The 15,108-nt window shown below is 44.0% G+C and overlaps 1 protein-coding gene across 3 annotated transcripts in view; it reads right to left on the bottom strand.

The window, feature by feature from the left end:
* Window positions 1-15,108, bottom strand: part of CTNND2 (catenin delta 2) — an 875,933-nt gene that overhangs the window by 116,110 nt on the left and 744,715 nt on the right. For all 3 annotated transcript variants that reach the window (XM_015251739.3, XM_072958848.1, XM_015251743.3), the window contains one exon: window positions 1,731-1,904. In XM_015251739.3, the coding sequence (XP_015107225.2) occupies window positions 1,731-1,904 (174 nt within the window). The remainder of the gene's footprint in view (window positions 1-1,730; window positions 1,905-15,108) is intronic.

The raw sequence follows: 15,108 nt of genomic DNA, 5'->3' as shown, positions 1-15,108 counted from the left end.
AGACTCAGGACTGAAACCCCGAGCCTACCTTCCCACCCCCTTCTACTTGGTCCTCCAAGGCCAGGGAGCTGGGTGGGGACGTGCAGCATCTTCGTACTGTTGGGTATATACCGTGACAACCCCTTGGCCCATGACATCCTGCTCCCATCTTTGCATCCAGTGTTGTCTCTGATCTGTATGATGTGGGGTGAAGCAGTCATGATCTTCTCTGTTTAAAGATGACACATCTGAGACACACTGAAGGGCTATCATTTTCCCACAAAGCTTAGAAAAGTTAGAGTCAAGGTTTGAATTATGATCAGAGTCAAAGCCTCCTAACTTTCGAGGGAGGTTAATTCTAAGGGCTAGTTCAAGAAAGTGATTTCCGTTACTATCTCTTTCCTAGTTCTGTCAGGCTATAATCTAGGATTCTGCCTGGGAAAACTCTACTTTTGAAGCTCTTCTCTGGTCAAAAGCATGAGACAAACTCACTTCAGGCCCAGCCCAATGTGAATTCTTAAGGCACAACATTAGTGATGCCTCTTGGGTAGCGAGGGAAAGGGATAATTACGTTCATTCCTAAGACTCTCAAGAGAAGGGATGGGCCTGCCATGCGTTAGTAAGTAGCCAGCTCCTGGGAAGTAATGCCAGGGCTGGGCCCCAAGGGCTGGGATGTCACCCTCACCAAAGAAGGCAGTGCTGCAGTGAAGACTGTAGCAATGGAAGGAAGATGGCAGAGAGAGAGAGAAGTGGCAAGGGGCAGATACTGAAAGGTATAAAAGGAAGGGAAGGTACTGTTACATGGCAGTACTGCCCCCAGTATGTGTGGTACCCGTGGTACTGAGCTTCTGAGAATTATCTGTAGCTTTGTGTCTATACTGCTATCATTCTGAAGAAAATGAATGTTATAGAGTGGTTTATGAATATGTCAAACCTCAAGCATTGATATGATATGAATGAGAAATGGCAAGCAGAGGTCCAAATTCCCTCTCAGTATTTCCCCCACATGCCTTCATTCTTCTAAGAGGTTGCACTCCCTTATGCAGTAAGGGATATTAGTTTATGTAACTCTTAGTGATCAAACTCAAGACTTCTTTGCTATCATGAATCCCTTTCCATCCAAAAACATGGCTATAGAAATTTTCGATGAGAACCAATCAGGAACAGTGTGTGTTTCTAAAGACCCCCCCACCCCCCCAGAAAAAGACCTTCCTAATCGCCTTCCCAGTCATATATTTGCTTTACTTTAGCATTTTGCCCCAAAGAACTAATACTACTGTTCTTCTCTGTAAACCCATAATTATAAAATGCAAGAGGTTCTTTTCCTTTGGGGACAGGACCGGCTACAGCATTACAGGATTCACATGGGTTTTCATACGAGATGTTCGGGTATTAGCTCACTTAGCTGTCAATGACAGTGCTTTGAAAAGCCTCAGCATGTCCCAGGGTCCCTTAAAAATGAAGCAGCTCAGTTACACAAACAGCATGGAAAACCTATCACAGCATTTCAATGACTATACGTACATCTATTCTCATGTGACTCATAGTGATCTTTGAGGACCCCTGAGCCCTTAGCTAGAATTTTTAAAAGAAATACCTTTCTAAGTGCAACAGTTCACTGTAACTGGTCTTTCTCTAACATCCTCAGCAACTGTATTAGAATTGTCCTTCTCAAAATTGGACTTCTCTTATTTTCTAAGGACGTTCTCATAATTCCAGATTTCTTTTTTATTGTAACGAACTAGTCATACCTTCCAGCTCCCTGCAGCCAAGTTCTGCAGGGCGCCTGCTGCCCCTTCCAGCGTGTCTGCATTTGAGCACTCAGAGAGCAGTGTGAGGTAGGGTTTGACTATGGATGGGTGCCACAGCATCTGGATCCCTTTTGGTGGTTCTGCACAGTCTGGAAGAGGTCCTACTCCATCCCACTGGTGGAAGAGAAATGAGAGAGTAAACATCTTTAACAACTTTACACTCCCCAATATTGCCTTCTGCAAACATCAAAGACGAAAACAAAAGCAGGGTGTTGTAACATTTGGCGAATGTCTACTGGAGGTAGGGTACTGCCTCAGCAGTCCAGGGACCACCAAAAATGGGAGAGCCATCCCTGCCCACCAGGAGCTTATGATGGAGGGTGGAGAGGGTTGGGGCACATACATAAGTGAGTGTAACTGGTAGTAGAATGGAGAATGATTCTAGCACACTGCTATAGGAAGGAAGAAGGACTGGTTAATTCTGATTAGCTGAAGATCAAGGCAGCATATTTTACAGTTAAATACATTCTATAGGCAGAGCATAGCAGTTACGGTAGTAACTATAACTATCAAATAGTAATGATCAGATGCCTTCACTTCTCATGCATAAGTGTGAACTGTGATAAATTCCTGTATCACTTGCAAAATACATGTTTTGCCATTACATCTATGGGCATCAAACAAATGACTGAATGGACAAAAAAGAGAAAACTGTTATGGTTTATTACATACATTGACATGAGCTATAGGCAAATTTTGATCCTACAGAAATTCTGATGTTTGGTTTGAATTGAATCTAATGAATAATAGGAGACTATGTAACTAAAAATTAATTACACACACATTTTAAATTATGGCTTCTTATTCACAAAGAAGACCTTTAAAAATGATAGTTATAAAGATCACATAGCAATTTGGATAAATATTTAAGATGAAAGTTAAATAAACAAAGCAGGATACAAAGGAGTCTGGGGCTTGTGTTTTATACCAAGTAAAATGCACCATAAAAAAGTCATAATAATAAACATTTATTAATAAAATTGTTTATGGCTTTCACTTTTTCTAAATTTCTTATTTCTTGTTCTATTATTCTTATAATTTAAAGAATATTGAAAGTTTCAATAATGATCCTGATCTTTGATCACACACAGCCTTTTTCCTTCATTAAAAATAAAGGCAATGAGTACACTGAGGGTAGAAATAAAGTAACATGTTTAGAATAAATATTCCCATATCCATTTTTGACAAAAATCATAGTAAAACAAAATAATTACTTTATAATATTAGGATGGGGATATTAAGTTATTTAACTGCTTATTTTTATCTATTAATGATTATGTAAAGTACTGTCTAAATGTCATATATACTAAGCTTTTTCACAGATACTTTACATGCATATATGTACATGTGTGTATGTATATATGTCTGTATACATATGAAAACAAAATTATATTTCAGAATCTGTGTAAGTTTCTTAGTTCTGAAAATTTACCTGGAAGAAAATATAGGCTTATGTCATATCCTTGTAAGAAAAATAAAAGTGTCGATAGAAAATAATGTAAAGTTATTTAACAGTCACAAGTAATTTCAAGAATTTTGTCATTTATTTTCCAAGAGAAAAATTTAAAAAATCTCGTCTTCTTTTTCTCAATTATAATACAGCTTAGCTCAAGTCGAGGCTGAAGCTCAGGGATGGATGACATCCCATGGATGGGTGATGCACGTCCCACAAAAGGTCATTTTCAATGAGAGTGTCACTCAATCTCAACTTTATAACAAGGACACTCAGCGTAGGAATCTTCCTGTTCTTTCAACTGAAGCTACTTCTAAACTGTTCAAAGATGACTTTGCACCTGTGCATGGCCTATCAATGAAACCAGTACATCTCTTTAAAAAAAAAAAAAAAACCCGACGGTTTAAAGTGAACCAGACCCATCACATTGCTCCTGGTTCGTTATTTGAGACTGGCTCACTGCACTGGATAGAAAAACAGCACCAGGAAAAGAGAACAGTCATTGCATGGGTTTGTTGACTTTGATGCTGAAGCAGGAGTAATACTGGTTACTCAGAGGAAACTAGCTTGGGGTACAGACTCTATCTGCTAGTGCAAAGGGAAGTGAAAAGTTACTTCTTTTTTCCAATTTTTTATTTTGTCAACTCCTTAAAATTTTTAAGCTATCATTTTCATATAAAGATTTAGAACCTAACATGGATGAAATTCCCCTCTCATGTAAGAGCCCACATAGCAGTTGGAGGTACAGCGTAGCAGTAGTGGCGTGCCCATTACATGTGACAGACAAACTACAAAAAGAGCAAAAAGAAAAAAAGCTATATTATCATCTGCTGGGTTTCATCTTGTTCTTTTTTCCTTAACCTCTGCGCAGTAAAGCAAGATAAATGGCTAAAGCAGTAGACAATTTTCTTCAGTTTGACATGTGATCTATGTAGCTCTTAAATATCTTTTATTACAATCATTTCTTAGTGGCTACAGAGAGAATCTGAAGGAAATAAAAGGAAAACTGGTGTGAATATGGATAATCTTTGATGACAACAAGAGAAGAAGTTCAAAGGGGATTCTCTGCTATTTCAGAATGTTGATGGCGCCCTGACACGTCAATCCAGAAGAAAAAGAACTGTTTCAAAGCCAGTCACTGTCTTCGCTTTTATCTGAGTACTTTATTCAAACTTCTATTAATAGGGAAAGAAGTAGCAACTATCCATTAAAAAATAGATTTTTATCACCTATGAAAGACCAGAAATCTTCTTTAAGAGTTGTGCCAACACACTTGATGTCACGTTGCCCAATGAATCACGGTCAACAGGAATATAGGGCAACGGTGACACCAGGATGAGACTGACATCATGAAACAGTTCTGCACGTGCAACTTTTGATGCTAACCTCCTTCTAGAGTGAGGATCCACGAGAACTCATGAGATATGCAACTCTTTTACCAAATGGAAATACATCATTTATAAGTTTAAATATAAGGTTCATTTATCCTAAAATTTCTTCAAAACTGGCACGTGGGTTGAAGGGAAGTGACAGCTAAATCTTTAACACAGTCACAACACTGATCACCCAACTATTTGGTCCTAAGAACAAAGAACTAAATTTACAAATAAGCTTTATGCAAACTGTGCTTGTTTTGAATAAATCTTGAGGGCATATTACTAAAAATTCTCTAAGAACTTGAAATATGAAAATAACATGTAAAGAAATAATACCTAAGTGCTATGTCTGGAGAGAGAATTTCCTATGTAATAAAGACAAGGTATAACCCTGGAAATATTTTCAGGAAACCAACAGGGGCAACACTAGCAGAGTATTTTTTGGTTATATTATCTGCATTATTGCCAAGTTGTGATATACAGACACACAAAAATCAGGCAGAAATTAGACAAAAGGGAAGCAAAAGAAAAAGGAGAAAGGCATTTGTGGTTTAAAAAAGTTTTATTCCAGCTTGGGGGGAATTTTTGTGAAAATATCCCTTTCTCCTCACAGTTTTACTCCTCATGCTTGAGAGTTAAATACATGTTCCTTAATTTTGTGCATATTTTAATTTTTTGTCTGTTAAATTTTAACAAATAAAACTTGCAGAAGTTCTAGCAGCTCTTGATACTTAACATTATTAGTTAAATGTTCAAATTATACTTTGTGCCAGTCATTCATGGCTTTAAACAGGAGAAAAACAGCTGATGATTTATTTCTAGCATTAAAACTCCTCTTATTCATTGTTGTATTTATAGGAATTTAGAATTTACACATATATTTAGAGTTCATGAGATTAAGGATAGAGTGGGTTATCCCAGAGGTTTTTTTAGATTTTTTTTTTATTGAATAAATAATTTGCATTGAATGTTTGTGCCTGCCCTGTGAGAGCTTAACCCCTACTGTGATGGTATTCAAAGGTGAAGCCTTTGGGAGGTAACTGGTTTTAGATGAGGTCATGAGGGTGGAGCCCTTTGATGGGATTAGTGCCCTTATAAGGGGATGAAGGGACCAGAGCTTTCTCCTTTTGCCACGTAGAGACACAGCAAAAAGATGGCCATCTGGAAATCAGAAAAGAGGCTGTTAAGGGACACCAACTCTGCTGGTCCCTTGGACTTCCAGCCTCCAGAATTGTGGGAAATAAACGTCTGTTGCATAAGCACCTGGTCTCGGGCATTTTGTTTCAGCGGCCCGAGCTGAGCAAGACGGTAATCACAGTGAACGCTAAGCACATCCCGGGTTAGGAAGACCCTCTGGCTATGCCACGACTTTCCTGCTATGGTGCTCTCCTGAGGGCAGGCTGGCCAGTGTCTGCAGCACAGTTACGTAACAATAGACTGATTTGCCATCCTGAGCAGTGACACACTCAACAACATGTTACCAGCGCTTTTCCTTACTGGCTTCAAGTGTATGACTGTGCGACTCATACCAATAAATCAAATTAGGGAACCGTTTGTATCATTTACTTCCTAAAATTGTTAGAATTGAAAGCTTGTATTCTCTCTCTAAGAAGGTAACACTCAAGTCTCTTTATAAAGGAAGAGAGTAACGTGCTCCCGTGTTGGAAGCCAAGGGGATGCTGAAATTTGGAGGTGATGCTTTTTGACGTGGTCATGTTCAGGGAAGGACACACACTGGCCAGGCTAAGAAATGTCTGCTTAGGAAGGAAATCGCATGGTCGTGGGAATGGACTCAATGTACGGGTTTTTAAAAAAAGCAAAAAAAAAAAAGCCTTTCTTTAGACTTGATTTTAGTACTTTTGCTTCTCCTTATGGTTTGAATTCTATTTAAAAGATTCCTATCTTGGTTTGAGAATGGAATAGTAGAAGCCACTGTTCCTTAGACAAGAAGAGTGTGACTTTGGGATCAAAATCAGAAAGATCAAAAACCAGAGAGTAAAGGTGTTCGGACACTTGACAAAGAGACCGTGTAGTGAGGGTCTTCGAGGGCAGCAGCTCCCAAAACGACTCCAATTACTACATCCTTAAAGCCCCTCCTGAACAAGGCGAGTTAAGGGGGGAATGTCAGCCCCTCCCTCTGATGGAGCTTACAACTGCCCCAGTCTCTGTTTCCAAGGCACTGGGCTGGGTACCATGGAGATGCTAACAAGACGTTCTCACCTACACGGAAGAAGGATTTACACTTTCGGAGGCGTGCTAAAATACCCAGCTCCGTCTCACACGTGTCACACCCGTTCCAGTCTCCATACAGAAAAGAGCTTTCACTGCTCCATCTTTGCAACACAAACAGAAGAGGCCTCTTCACCAGGCCGTGCATCTCTACCGCCAGATTTCTCTACCGATGAGAGAGCAGGAGCGTCACGACGTGAGTGCAGGCCAACTTTGCCTTTTAAGGAATTTCAGTGAAATCGACAACAGGCCAGAGACATTGCAAGAGGAAGGGAGTGGATCTGCAGCGACAGGAGAACGTTCTGATTTTCGCATCCCACCCTTGCCTCCCAACTGAAGCTGCACATCACAAAACGCAAGAAGAGAAGACAGCCCTGAAAGGGCAAACTGTCAGACGTCGGTCCTTCCTGCAGGGCTGGGCTTAACTCGGCCGCAGTGGGTACTAAGTACTTTAAAAAGCAACAACCTAAACACAGTCCATCCACTGTCGGCCACTTTGGCGTGACTTGGTTTGCACAGCAGTTACGAACTGGTTTTCCCCTTTCGGTGCTTCACTATCACTTCCAGCTAACTGGGGGAGGAGGTGGGGAGGAGAGGAGGGGAGGCAGGAAATTGAAATAATGGCTGTTAAAAAAGAAAAACAAGCAACTGTAAAAAGACGAAAGAGAAATTAGTTTCGTGTTGATTCTTGGGAATTTTGAAGAAAAGGGTAGCCTGGGTGGCTAAATTCCCCAGGGAGCTGTTCAGAAGACTGACTAGAGGGCGGCTGAGCCCGCGGGGAGAGCAGGCAGAGGTGACGGACAATGAGCTGCATTCACCTGACGCACGTCTCCAGGCTCTCCTCGTAGAAGACACGGGGAATTCTGCACTTGCGAGATTAGAAAGCTGCATTAAAGGAGAAGCCGGCTGTGGTGTTTTCTGAACAAGGCACAGGACAAAAGCGATTCAGGGGTAGCCTTGCGGACTCACCCCTTGGCTGCGTGGGCACGTGTCCCTCAGGAGGAGGCCAGAGGGAGGCTGGGGACGCTGCCCGCTCCAGAGACTGGCACAAGGAGGCTGCTGTGCCGTGCCCCTCCGAGCAGTGCTCCCGGGGCTGGTCCACATCACCGGGCTCGCCTGCTCCTTCCCCAAGTCGTCCTGATGGAACCAACTTGAACGCCTCTAATGCTTGTGCAGGATCCTTTCTGCTCCTAACTTCTCACCTACGCCTGGGGAAACCTAGGTTTTGACCTGCCCTGTGACCTGCCTTTTAAAGGGGCTCTGTCCCTGACTCGCCAGCCTCCTTCAGGTAGTCCTATAGTATAGCTCCTTTATATCTTTGGTGATACATCCCTCAACGGCAGTCTAATACAGTGGTTTTCAACTGGGGCGATTTTAACCCCCAAGGGGACAACTGGCAATGTCTGGACACACTTTTGGTTGTCACAACCAGGGGAGGGGGTGCCACTGATTGGCATCTTACTGGGTAGAGGCCAGGGATGCTGATAAATTTCCCACAGTGCACAGGACAGCCCCCCACAACAGGAACTTACCCAGCTCAAAATGTCAACAGTGCCAAGGTCGAGAAATCCTGGTCTAGTCCTGTAAGACACAGGGTATCACTGACAGATGGCGTGAAGGACTGAATGCTAAAATGTAAACACCAACTAAATGGGCCACCAAAAATAAGAGTTTTGAAGCCTGTAAACTCACTGAACGTAGAAGAACAGCATTTCTAGGTGCTGGTATGTGTTTTAGGTGGGAGGTGGGGAAGAGGCAGAAGATGCTCTTTCATGGGGCGTGGCAGAGAAGAGCCACCGCACAAAAACGTGCAGCTGCGATCTTCGCGGGCACGTGCGATCTGTGGCTTTGAGGACGTGAAATATCATGTCTTAAGTCACCAAGCTCCTGGCATATGGTGAGGTGAGATCAGAGCGAGACAATACTGCGCCCGCCATGAGGGATGAGCCACAGCTGAAACAAGCAGATGGTTAGAAAGGAGATGGTACTGAGCAGCCAGAGAGAAAGTACGGTTACTAATGAGAAAATGAAAACTGCCTGGAAGAAAGAAAAACAACCTGTGATATTAGGAAATGAGGATTTAAAAGCAGCAAGAATGTCCCAAAGGGCAGATCCATCAAGTGATAATAAACCAAATCAACATGTGCTCTCACTGTCGCCGGCGCCCAGACTGATTAAGACAAATGCTGGCTTCTGTCGCCAAAGCCTTAAAAGTATTCGTTGGTCTTGATATTTTACTTTAAAGAATTTATCCTTGGGAAGTGATTAAGGACGTGGGTGAGATTTAGGCATACAGATGTTTATTGCGATTTAGTTAAACTTTGGAAGCAACCTAATTTTCTGATAATCGGGGACTAGTTCACACAACACAGAGGATCTCCTATGATGGAATTCTTGGTGGCCCTTCTGCATCCTGGTGTCAATGACTATTTACTGGCAAGGAAAGCGGTCACGCAGAGCCAAGTGATACACGGTCTACAGCAGCATGCAGAGTGAGGCCAAGGGGTGTCTGCGCCCACACCTGGGCTTCCCTTCAGTGCTGCACAGTCACCCGGCTGCAGGTCCTCAGGGGCTGCCCAGTCTGCAAAGAATTTGCAAGCAGTGAAGTGAATAAAAGTTGGTCTTTTTTTTTATTACTATGGATAGATAGTTCTAAACAATTCCAGTGATAAAATATCCCTCCTCACAGGGGTGGGGAGCTCCTACTGCACCCCCTTCATAAGCCGCTGTACCCCTTTCCCTTTGGCGAAGAGAATGCCCAAGGTTCACCGAGGGTCATGGTTGTCCAACAAAGGCACTGCATTTCCCAGTGCCCCGTGCAGCTCAGCTGCCAACGTGTCCCGTACACACTGGGGGTGTGTGAGCAAGTGATGGGTGCAGCGTTTAAGGGCATCCTACAGGAAAGGGGACTCCCCTCCACGCTCTGCTCCATTTCTGCTCCTGGGCTGCGGATGTGAAGAGCCGTCTTTGTCCCATGAGGAGGACGGCAGCATCTTAAAGACGAGAGCGTGGATCTAAGGAGCCTCGGGGGACACTTCAGACCAGGGCCGCCAGTGGCACCGACTTTCAGATTAATGGGAAACACACTTATCTACTCGCTCGCTACCAACTTGTTTATTTGATATGGGCCCTAACTCATGCTCTAACCCATGCAGTGTAAGTGTATTTTGAAAAGTTAAACAAAGCTCTGCTTAAATACAGAGAAAGGGCGCTGGAAGGAATCAGACCCAGCTGTAAATGGTTATGCAGTCTGTCTACAGGGAAGGTGGCGGAGGGGAGGGTGTTACTGTCTTCCTGTAGCTTACTGCTATTTTACTCACATTATTTACACGTCACGTGTGTGTGTGTGTGTGTGTGTGTATAAAAATATATATATTTATAATTAACATCTCTTTTGTCTCAAATTAGGAGAAACATTTAAAATTTAAGTAAGTTTAAAATTCAAATCTCCAACGTACTGATTTAAACTAGCAATCAAATTCATTTTTGTGCCCTGGGATTTTGATTGTTATTTAGTCTCAGAGTCTCACGCCCGTGCCAACAGCAACCACGTGACACAGTGTGCAACGTGTGAGGCTCCTCTAGAGGTGACACTCAATACAAAACCCTGAAAACCCAAGGGAAATTTTGGGGGATGGGATTTCATGGCATCTAATCCCATTTCTGTATGTTGTATGCTAACCCCTTCAGAACAAAGCATTTTTCAGTCTGGCATGATCAAAGCACTGCTTCTCCAGGGATACTTTGAGATACACACATACACCCTTGTTCACATGAATTGCAAGCTCGCAGATGATTATCGTGATACAGAATGTGCACCAGGTTTGGCGGCAATAGCAGACTCAGGATGTAATAAAACGCAGCACTGCCGCTGAGAAGCCAGAGAGCAGCTTGAACCATAAATGGAAAGAGAAGGACCATGGAGGATTCTTGGCTCAGGGTGGCCTTTGAAGGCAAAGCGTCACCAAGAAGAAAGTGGCTGAGGCTGGGACCAGTCACAGCTCTGAACACTTACTGGAAACTACCCCCCAGCAAGAGCTAGAGGCCCCTGTGGACCACAGACTGGCCACCACTCAGCACAGCTGGTGCCGGGCGCTGGGCTAGACATCAAAGACAGAAAGAAGACCCACACAGTCCTTCTTAGTAAATTCTCTCTCACGGGAGAGCAATTGATGTGAAAACTCCTGATGTGACAGACGCTAGAGGAGAAGTTTAAATAAAATCATGCGGACGTAGATTAGAGAGGGACTAACTTTCTACTCGGGGGGAATCTCGGAAGGGCGGAGGTGATGTTTTACTTGGCTCTGAAGGGGATTCTCCTAGTAGTGGAAGGAGAGGAGGAGAAGGCCGGGCGGAGGAGTAGCTCGAGGCAAAGTCCAGGGCTGGCCTGCGGGACGCTGGGATGGGCCAGGGAGAGGGCCTGGCGCGTCCGCTAAGACATGTCCATCCTCACGGAAGAAACAGGGGCCTGAAAGCCCATTACTGTTGGTTTCGTGGGTAAAATGCCACGCTGTTTCCCTAAGTGAGACTTCCCACTAACCTGTGCATTTGACATCAACAGTCTAGAAAAGAGTAGTAATACTTGCTCTTAAATTGAGCCCAGGAGAGAGAAAGCCTACCATATAAAAATGCAGACCAGAATCATCTTTGAATTTGGATAGGTTTACGTCCTCACCCACGTGGATACGTGTCTATCCATGCTTGAATGAAAACATTCACGGGGATATTCAAGCAGAAGAGAGATTCTGCGTTCTAGGGGATCCTGCTGGTTTTAGCTCCGTTTTTCTCTGTGGGCTTCTCTGTACACAGTCAGGTTCCCACAGAGTAGGTACTGAAGGCCCAGGTCTGCTTTGGTCAGCAGCCAGTGGTATCCTGCCACTTCACATCCACGTTTAAGCACCACGGATCCCAGGACACCCTCGCAGGAATCTTGGCCATATCCCAAATCGAAAAACAAACCAGCAAAGATGCGTATTTCTACAGAAGGTGGAAAAGTAAATCAATCAAATTTATCTACTTCTGTTTCCCTGGACCTCGCCCTTCAGATTGCCACCGCTGCCGTGCTGCGCCAGGCTGCTGGCCCAAAGCCCTGTGGGGGGCGGGATGGGAGCGCAGTGAGGACCTGCTGGGTGAGATGAGCCTCTTGGCAAGACATGCAGACTGCTCTGGGGGAGGTTCTGCTTGAAAGAGCCAGAGAAACCAGTAATTTCTTATAATTCAGCAGTAGGCACTGAGCACCAAATCAGCAATTAATGAATCTGCAAAGTCCTTTTAGACCAGAGCATGATGCATAGCAGCGCCCGATCCATCCACACACAGGCGTTTACAGCCTGATGGTTCCAGTACCTTTCAATAGCAATCATTTCGTGAAATAAGAGTACGAATGAAGTATATCTTTGTATCATATATTTTCTTGAATTATCCCTATGAAGGATTTAAAAGAAAAAGGTTTTAAGATTTTTATTATAACGAAACCGGACTTGCAGAGTGTTACGGTATTTTCCTCAGGCACGGAATACCAATGCCGAAGGTGGAAGTCAACATAAATTTCTGGATTGCAGCAAGTGCAATCATTAAACCAATTATGATTTTTATGACTTTTGATTCCTGGTAAAATCTCTGGCTCCTCTGTCCTGGGAAGCATCCATTGAGGATTAGGTAACTTTTCATGTTGCATAGCGTCTCATGCCTGTCTCTGAGGCATCTCAAATTTAAGAGAAGAAAATGTATCCACGTGTCTAAACAAACACTGACTTGGTCAGTTAGTAGCTTTTTGAACATTATTTTTTTGAATAATACTTGAAAAGATTACAAATGCAATGCACATTGTAGGAAGTGTGTAAATAGACAAGTACACGAAGCATCAGTCACTGTCTCCTGTCTTTGATCATGCCTACGTCTACATACAGGCCTGTTTTTATATTTCTTTCTTCACCACACTCAGTATCATACACTTTCCCTCATCACCACCCATTCTTTAAAAACCTGACTTTACAAGCAGTAAAGATAACCAGGAGATGGATGGTACCTGACCATTTTCATGGCTGTAAACCTAGAACTCCTCTGTTTACGGCTTCATTAAGCTTGACACTGAATTCCCTGGCACTTCAAAATAGTTTCGTACTATGTTAGAGCACAGCTTGAAACCCTTTTAAAAAAACTATCATTTGGCTGAAATAACTCTGAAGCTCCTTTTAAACAACAAAGTTCCATAGTATTTTAACTGAGGGTAGTTTCAGCAAAACTTTCTTAAAGAAATTCTTCTTTTTCTCTCATAAAAGAGTATTGTAAGAAAGAAATGGGGCAAACAAATCACATAAAGTTTCATTGAGGCTTTTGGTGAAAAATCATAAAATTTTATTTATCACTTTACCTTACTCGACTTAGAAAAGAGTTCATTGATGTCATCAAATTTGATTTGAAGTACAGCGTTCTACGGTGGGAAATCGCTCACCGTGACGTTTCATGGAGGCAGCTAACACCTCGAAAGAAGGGCTATATCATGAATGCTGTCTTCTGATCTGTGACTTCTCTGAACCCAGTCAAATCCTAATCTCACCTGTCATTTAAAAGATTTCAAGCCAGGTCACGCTGCGGCAGAGTTGGAGAAAGGGTTTGGTGTCTGGGCAGATCTCACAAAATGAGACACCAGTGAGACACAGGAGCCATCAGAAGGATGTGTTTCAGGATCCAAGCAACAGACTGGAGAGAAACTCTTGAAATCAGAGTGTATTCATCTAGGTTTCAAGTTTGCCTTTCTTTTCTTTTCTTTCTCCTTCCTTCTCCCTTCCTCCCTCCCTTCTTCCTCCCTCTCTCCCTCTCTCTCTTTCTCTCTCTCCACCTCTCCCTCTCTTTCTTTTTTTGCCAAGGCTAATTTGTATGAATGGAATTTCATGAATCTGCCTTCCAAAGCTGCCTGGGCCCATCACGGAGGCTCTGAGTCCTCAGGTGGCAGGGGAGACTCGGATGATGATCACTAGGCACCACGTTCCCACCCTCAGGCCCGTCTTCCTTCCCACCTCACTGCGCTGGCTCACCTTCCAGGATGAAGCGGTGCAGGGACTGGGCCCCATGGTATAAGCACTGCCAAAGGAGACCATGAGAAGAACCCATGTACCTCTGTTAGGCATCTTTCATTTGTTTGATACTGAGAATGTTTAGAACCCACAATAGTCTGGCGCCCCTAAGGTCCTGAACTTAGGGTGGGAGCACTGAGGTGGTCCAACGCCTGGCACAGAGGAGCTGCTGGCTGACCGAGGCCTTCCTCGGTGGGAGGCTTCTAAGTGGCTGAATTAAGCACCATGGCTCAGTCCTCCGAAAAGGTTCCTGTGATGCAGGGAGAGACGGAAAACATGGAGCACTGCGCCTTGACCAAGAGACAGAGCAGGGCTGGGGATTCACTTCTCAGAGTGGAAGGTCACCGTCCAAGAGACACCAAGCCGGTATCTCCTAAATTCTGGGCGTGTTTAAGCTGGAACACACGGACCCAGAGGCTGAAGAGAGACCTGGAGCAGCCCTCAAGGACCACCTACAGCTCAAGAACCAGAAACCACAAATATGCTACCCGTGGTGTGTTTAGGTCAAACGCAGGAATTATACTTAATTATAATGTATAATGCAGGAATTATACTTAAAGACACATTCCCATAAATCCTTATCCTAAATAAAATAGTTCCTTTAACCGTCCCTCAAAGTAAAGCTATTTCTAAAATAGTTTAGAAAACAAGTGCTCTGTAACCTAAACAGATTGAATTTTGACTTAAAAACCTGGCAAGACAGAGCGCTGGGAACTCCGTCCTGCTTTCTCAGTCGTCCGCTCCGATGACAGTCGGATCTGGGGTCTGTGCGGCCCTCAGCAGTTGGACATACGACCACAGCGGCCAGAGGAAAGCTGGACATATGGCCACAGTGACCAGGGCAAGGCTGGCGGGAGAACCACCGCGCCCAGAGGAGATGGGGAGACCTCAGGAGCGGGGATTCCTGGCAGCGGCAGGGCGGGTGCTTTTTCGCTTTACTCCCTTACCTGGGGGCCTGATGGGTGAGCGGTTCCGCCTCCCAGAGCCTCCCAGGGAGAGGGGTGGAGGCTGCTCTGATTCTGCCAAGGCTGAGCCGCAGCTTCGGGGCCTTCACTGCAGGGCCACCTACTTACAGCTGCTTGAGGTAAAGGCCGCTGCATCGTGAACAGGCCTCTCCGGCGGGACAGCTTTCTGAATTCATCGAACTGTCCCCCAGAGCCAAGCATCTAACGTCATTCTGTTGG

The sequence above is a fragment of the Vicugna pacos genome, chromosome 3 (assembly GCF_048564905.1).
Source record: "Vicugna pacos chromosome 3, VicPac4, whole genome shotgun sequence".
NCBI classification, from domain to species: Eukaryota; Metazoa; Chordata; class Mammalia; order Artiodactyla; family Camelidae; genus Vicugna; species Vicugna pacos.
Note: the sequence above shows the minus strand (reverse complement) of the source record. Positions and strands in the feature narration are given on the sequence as shown.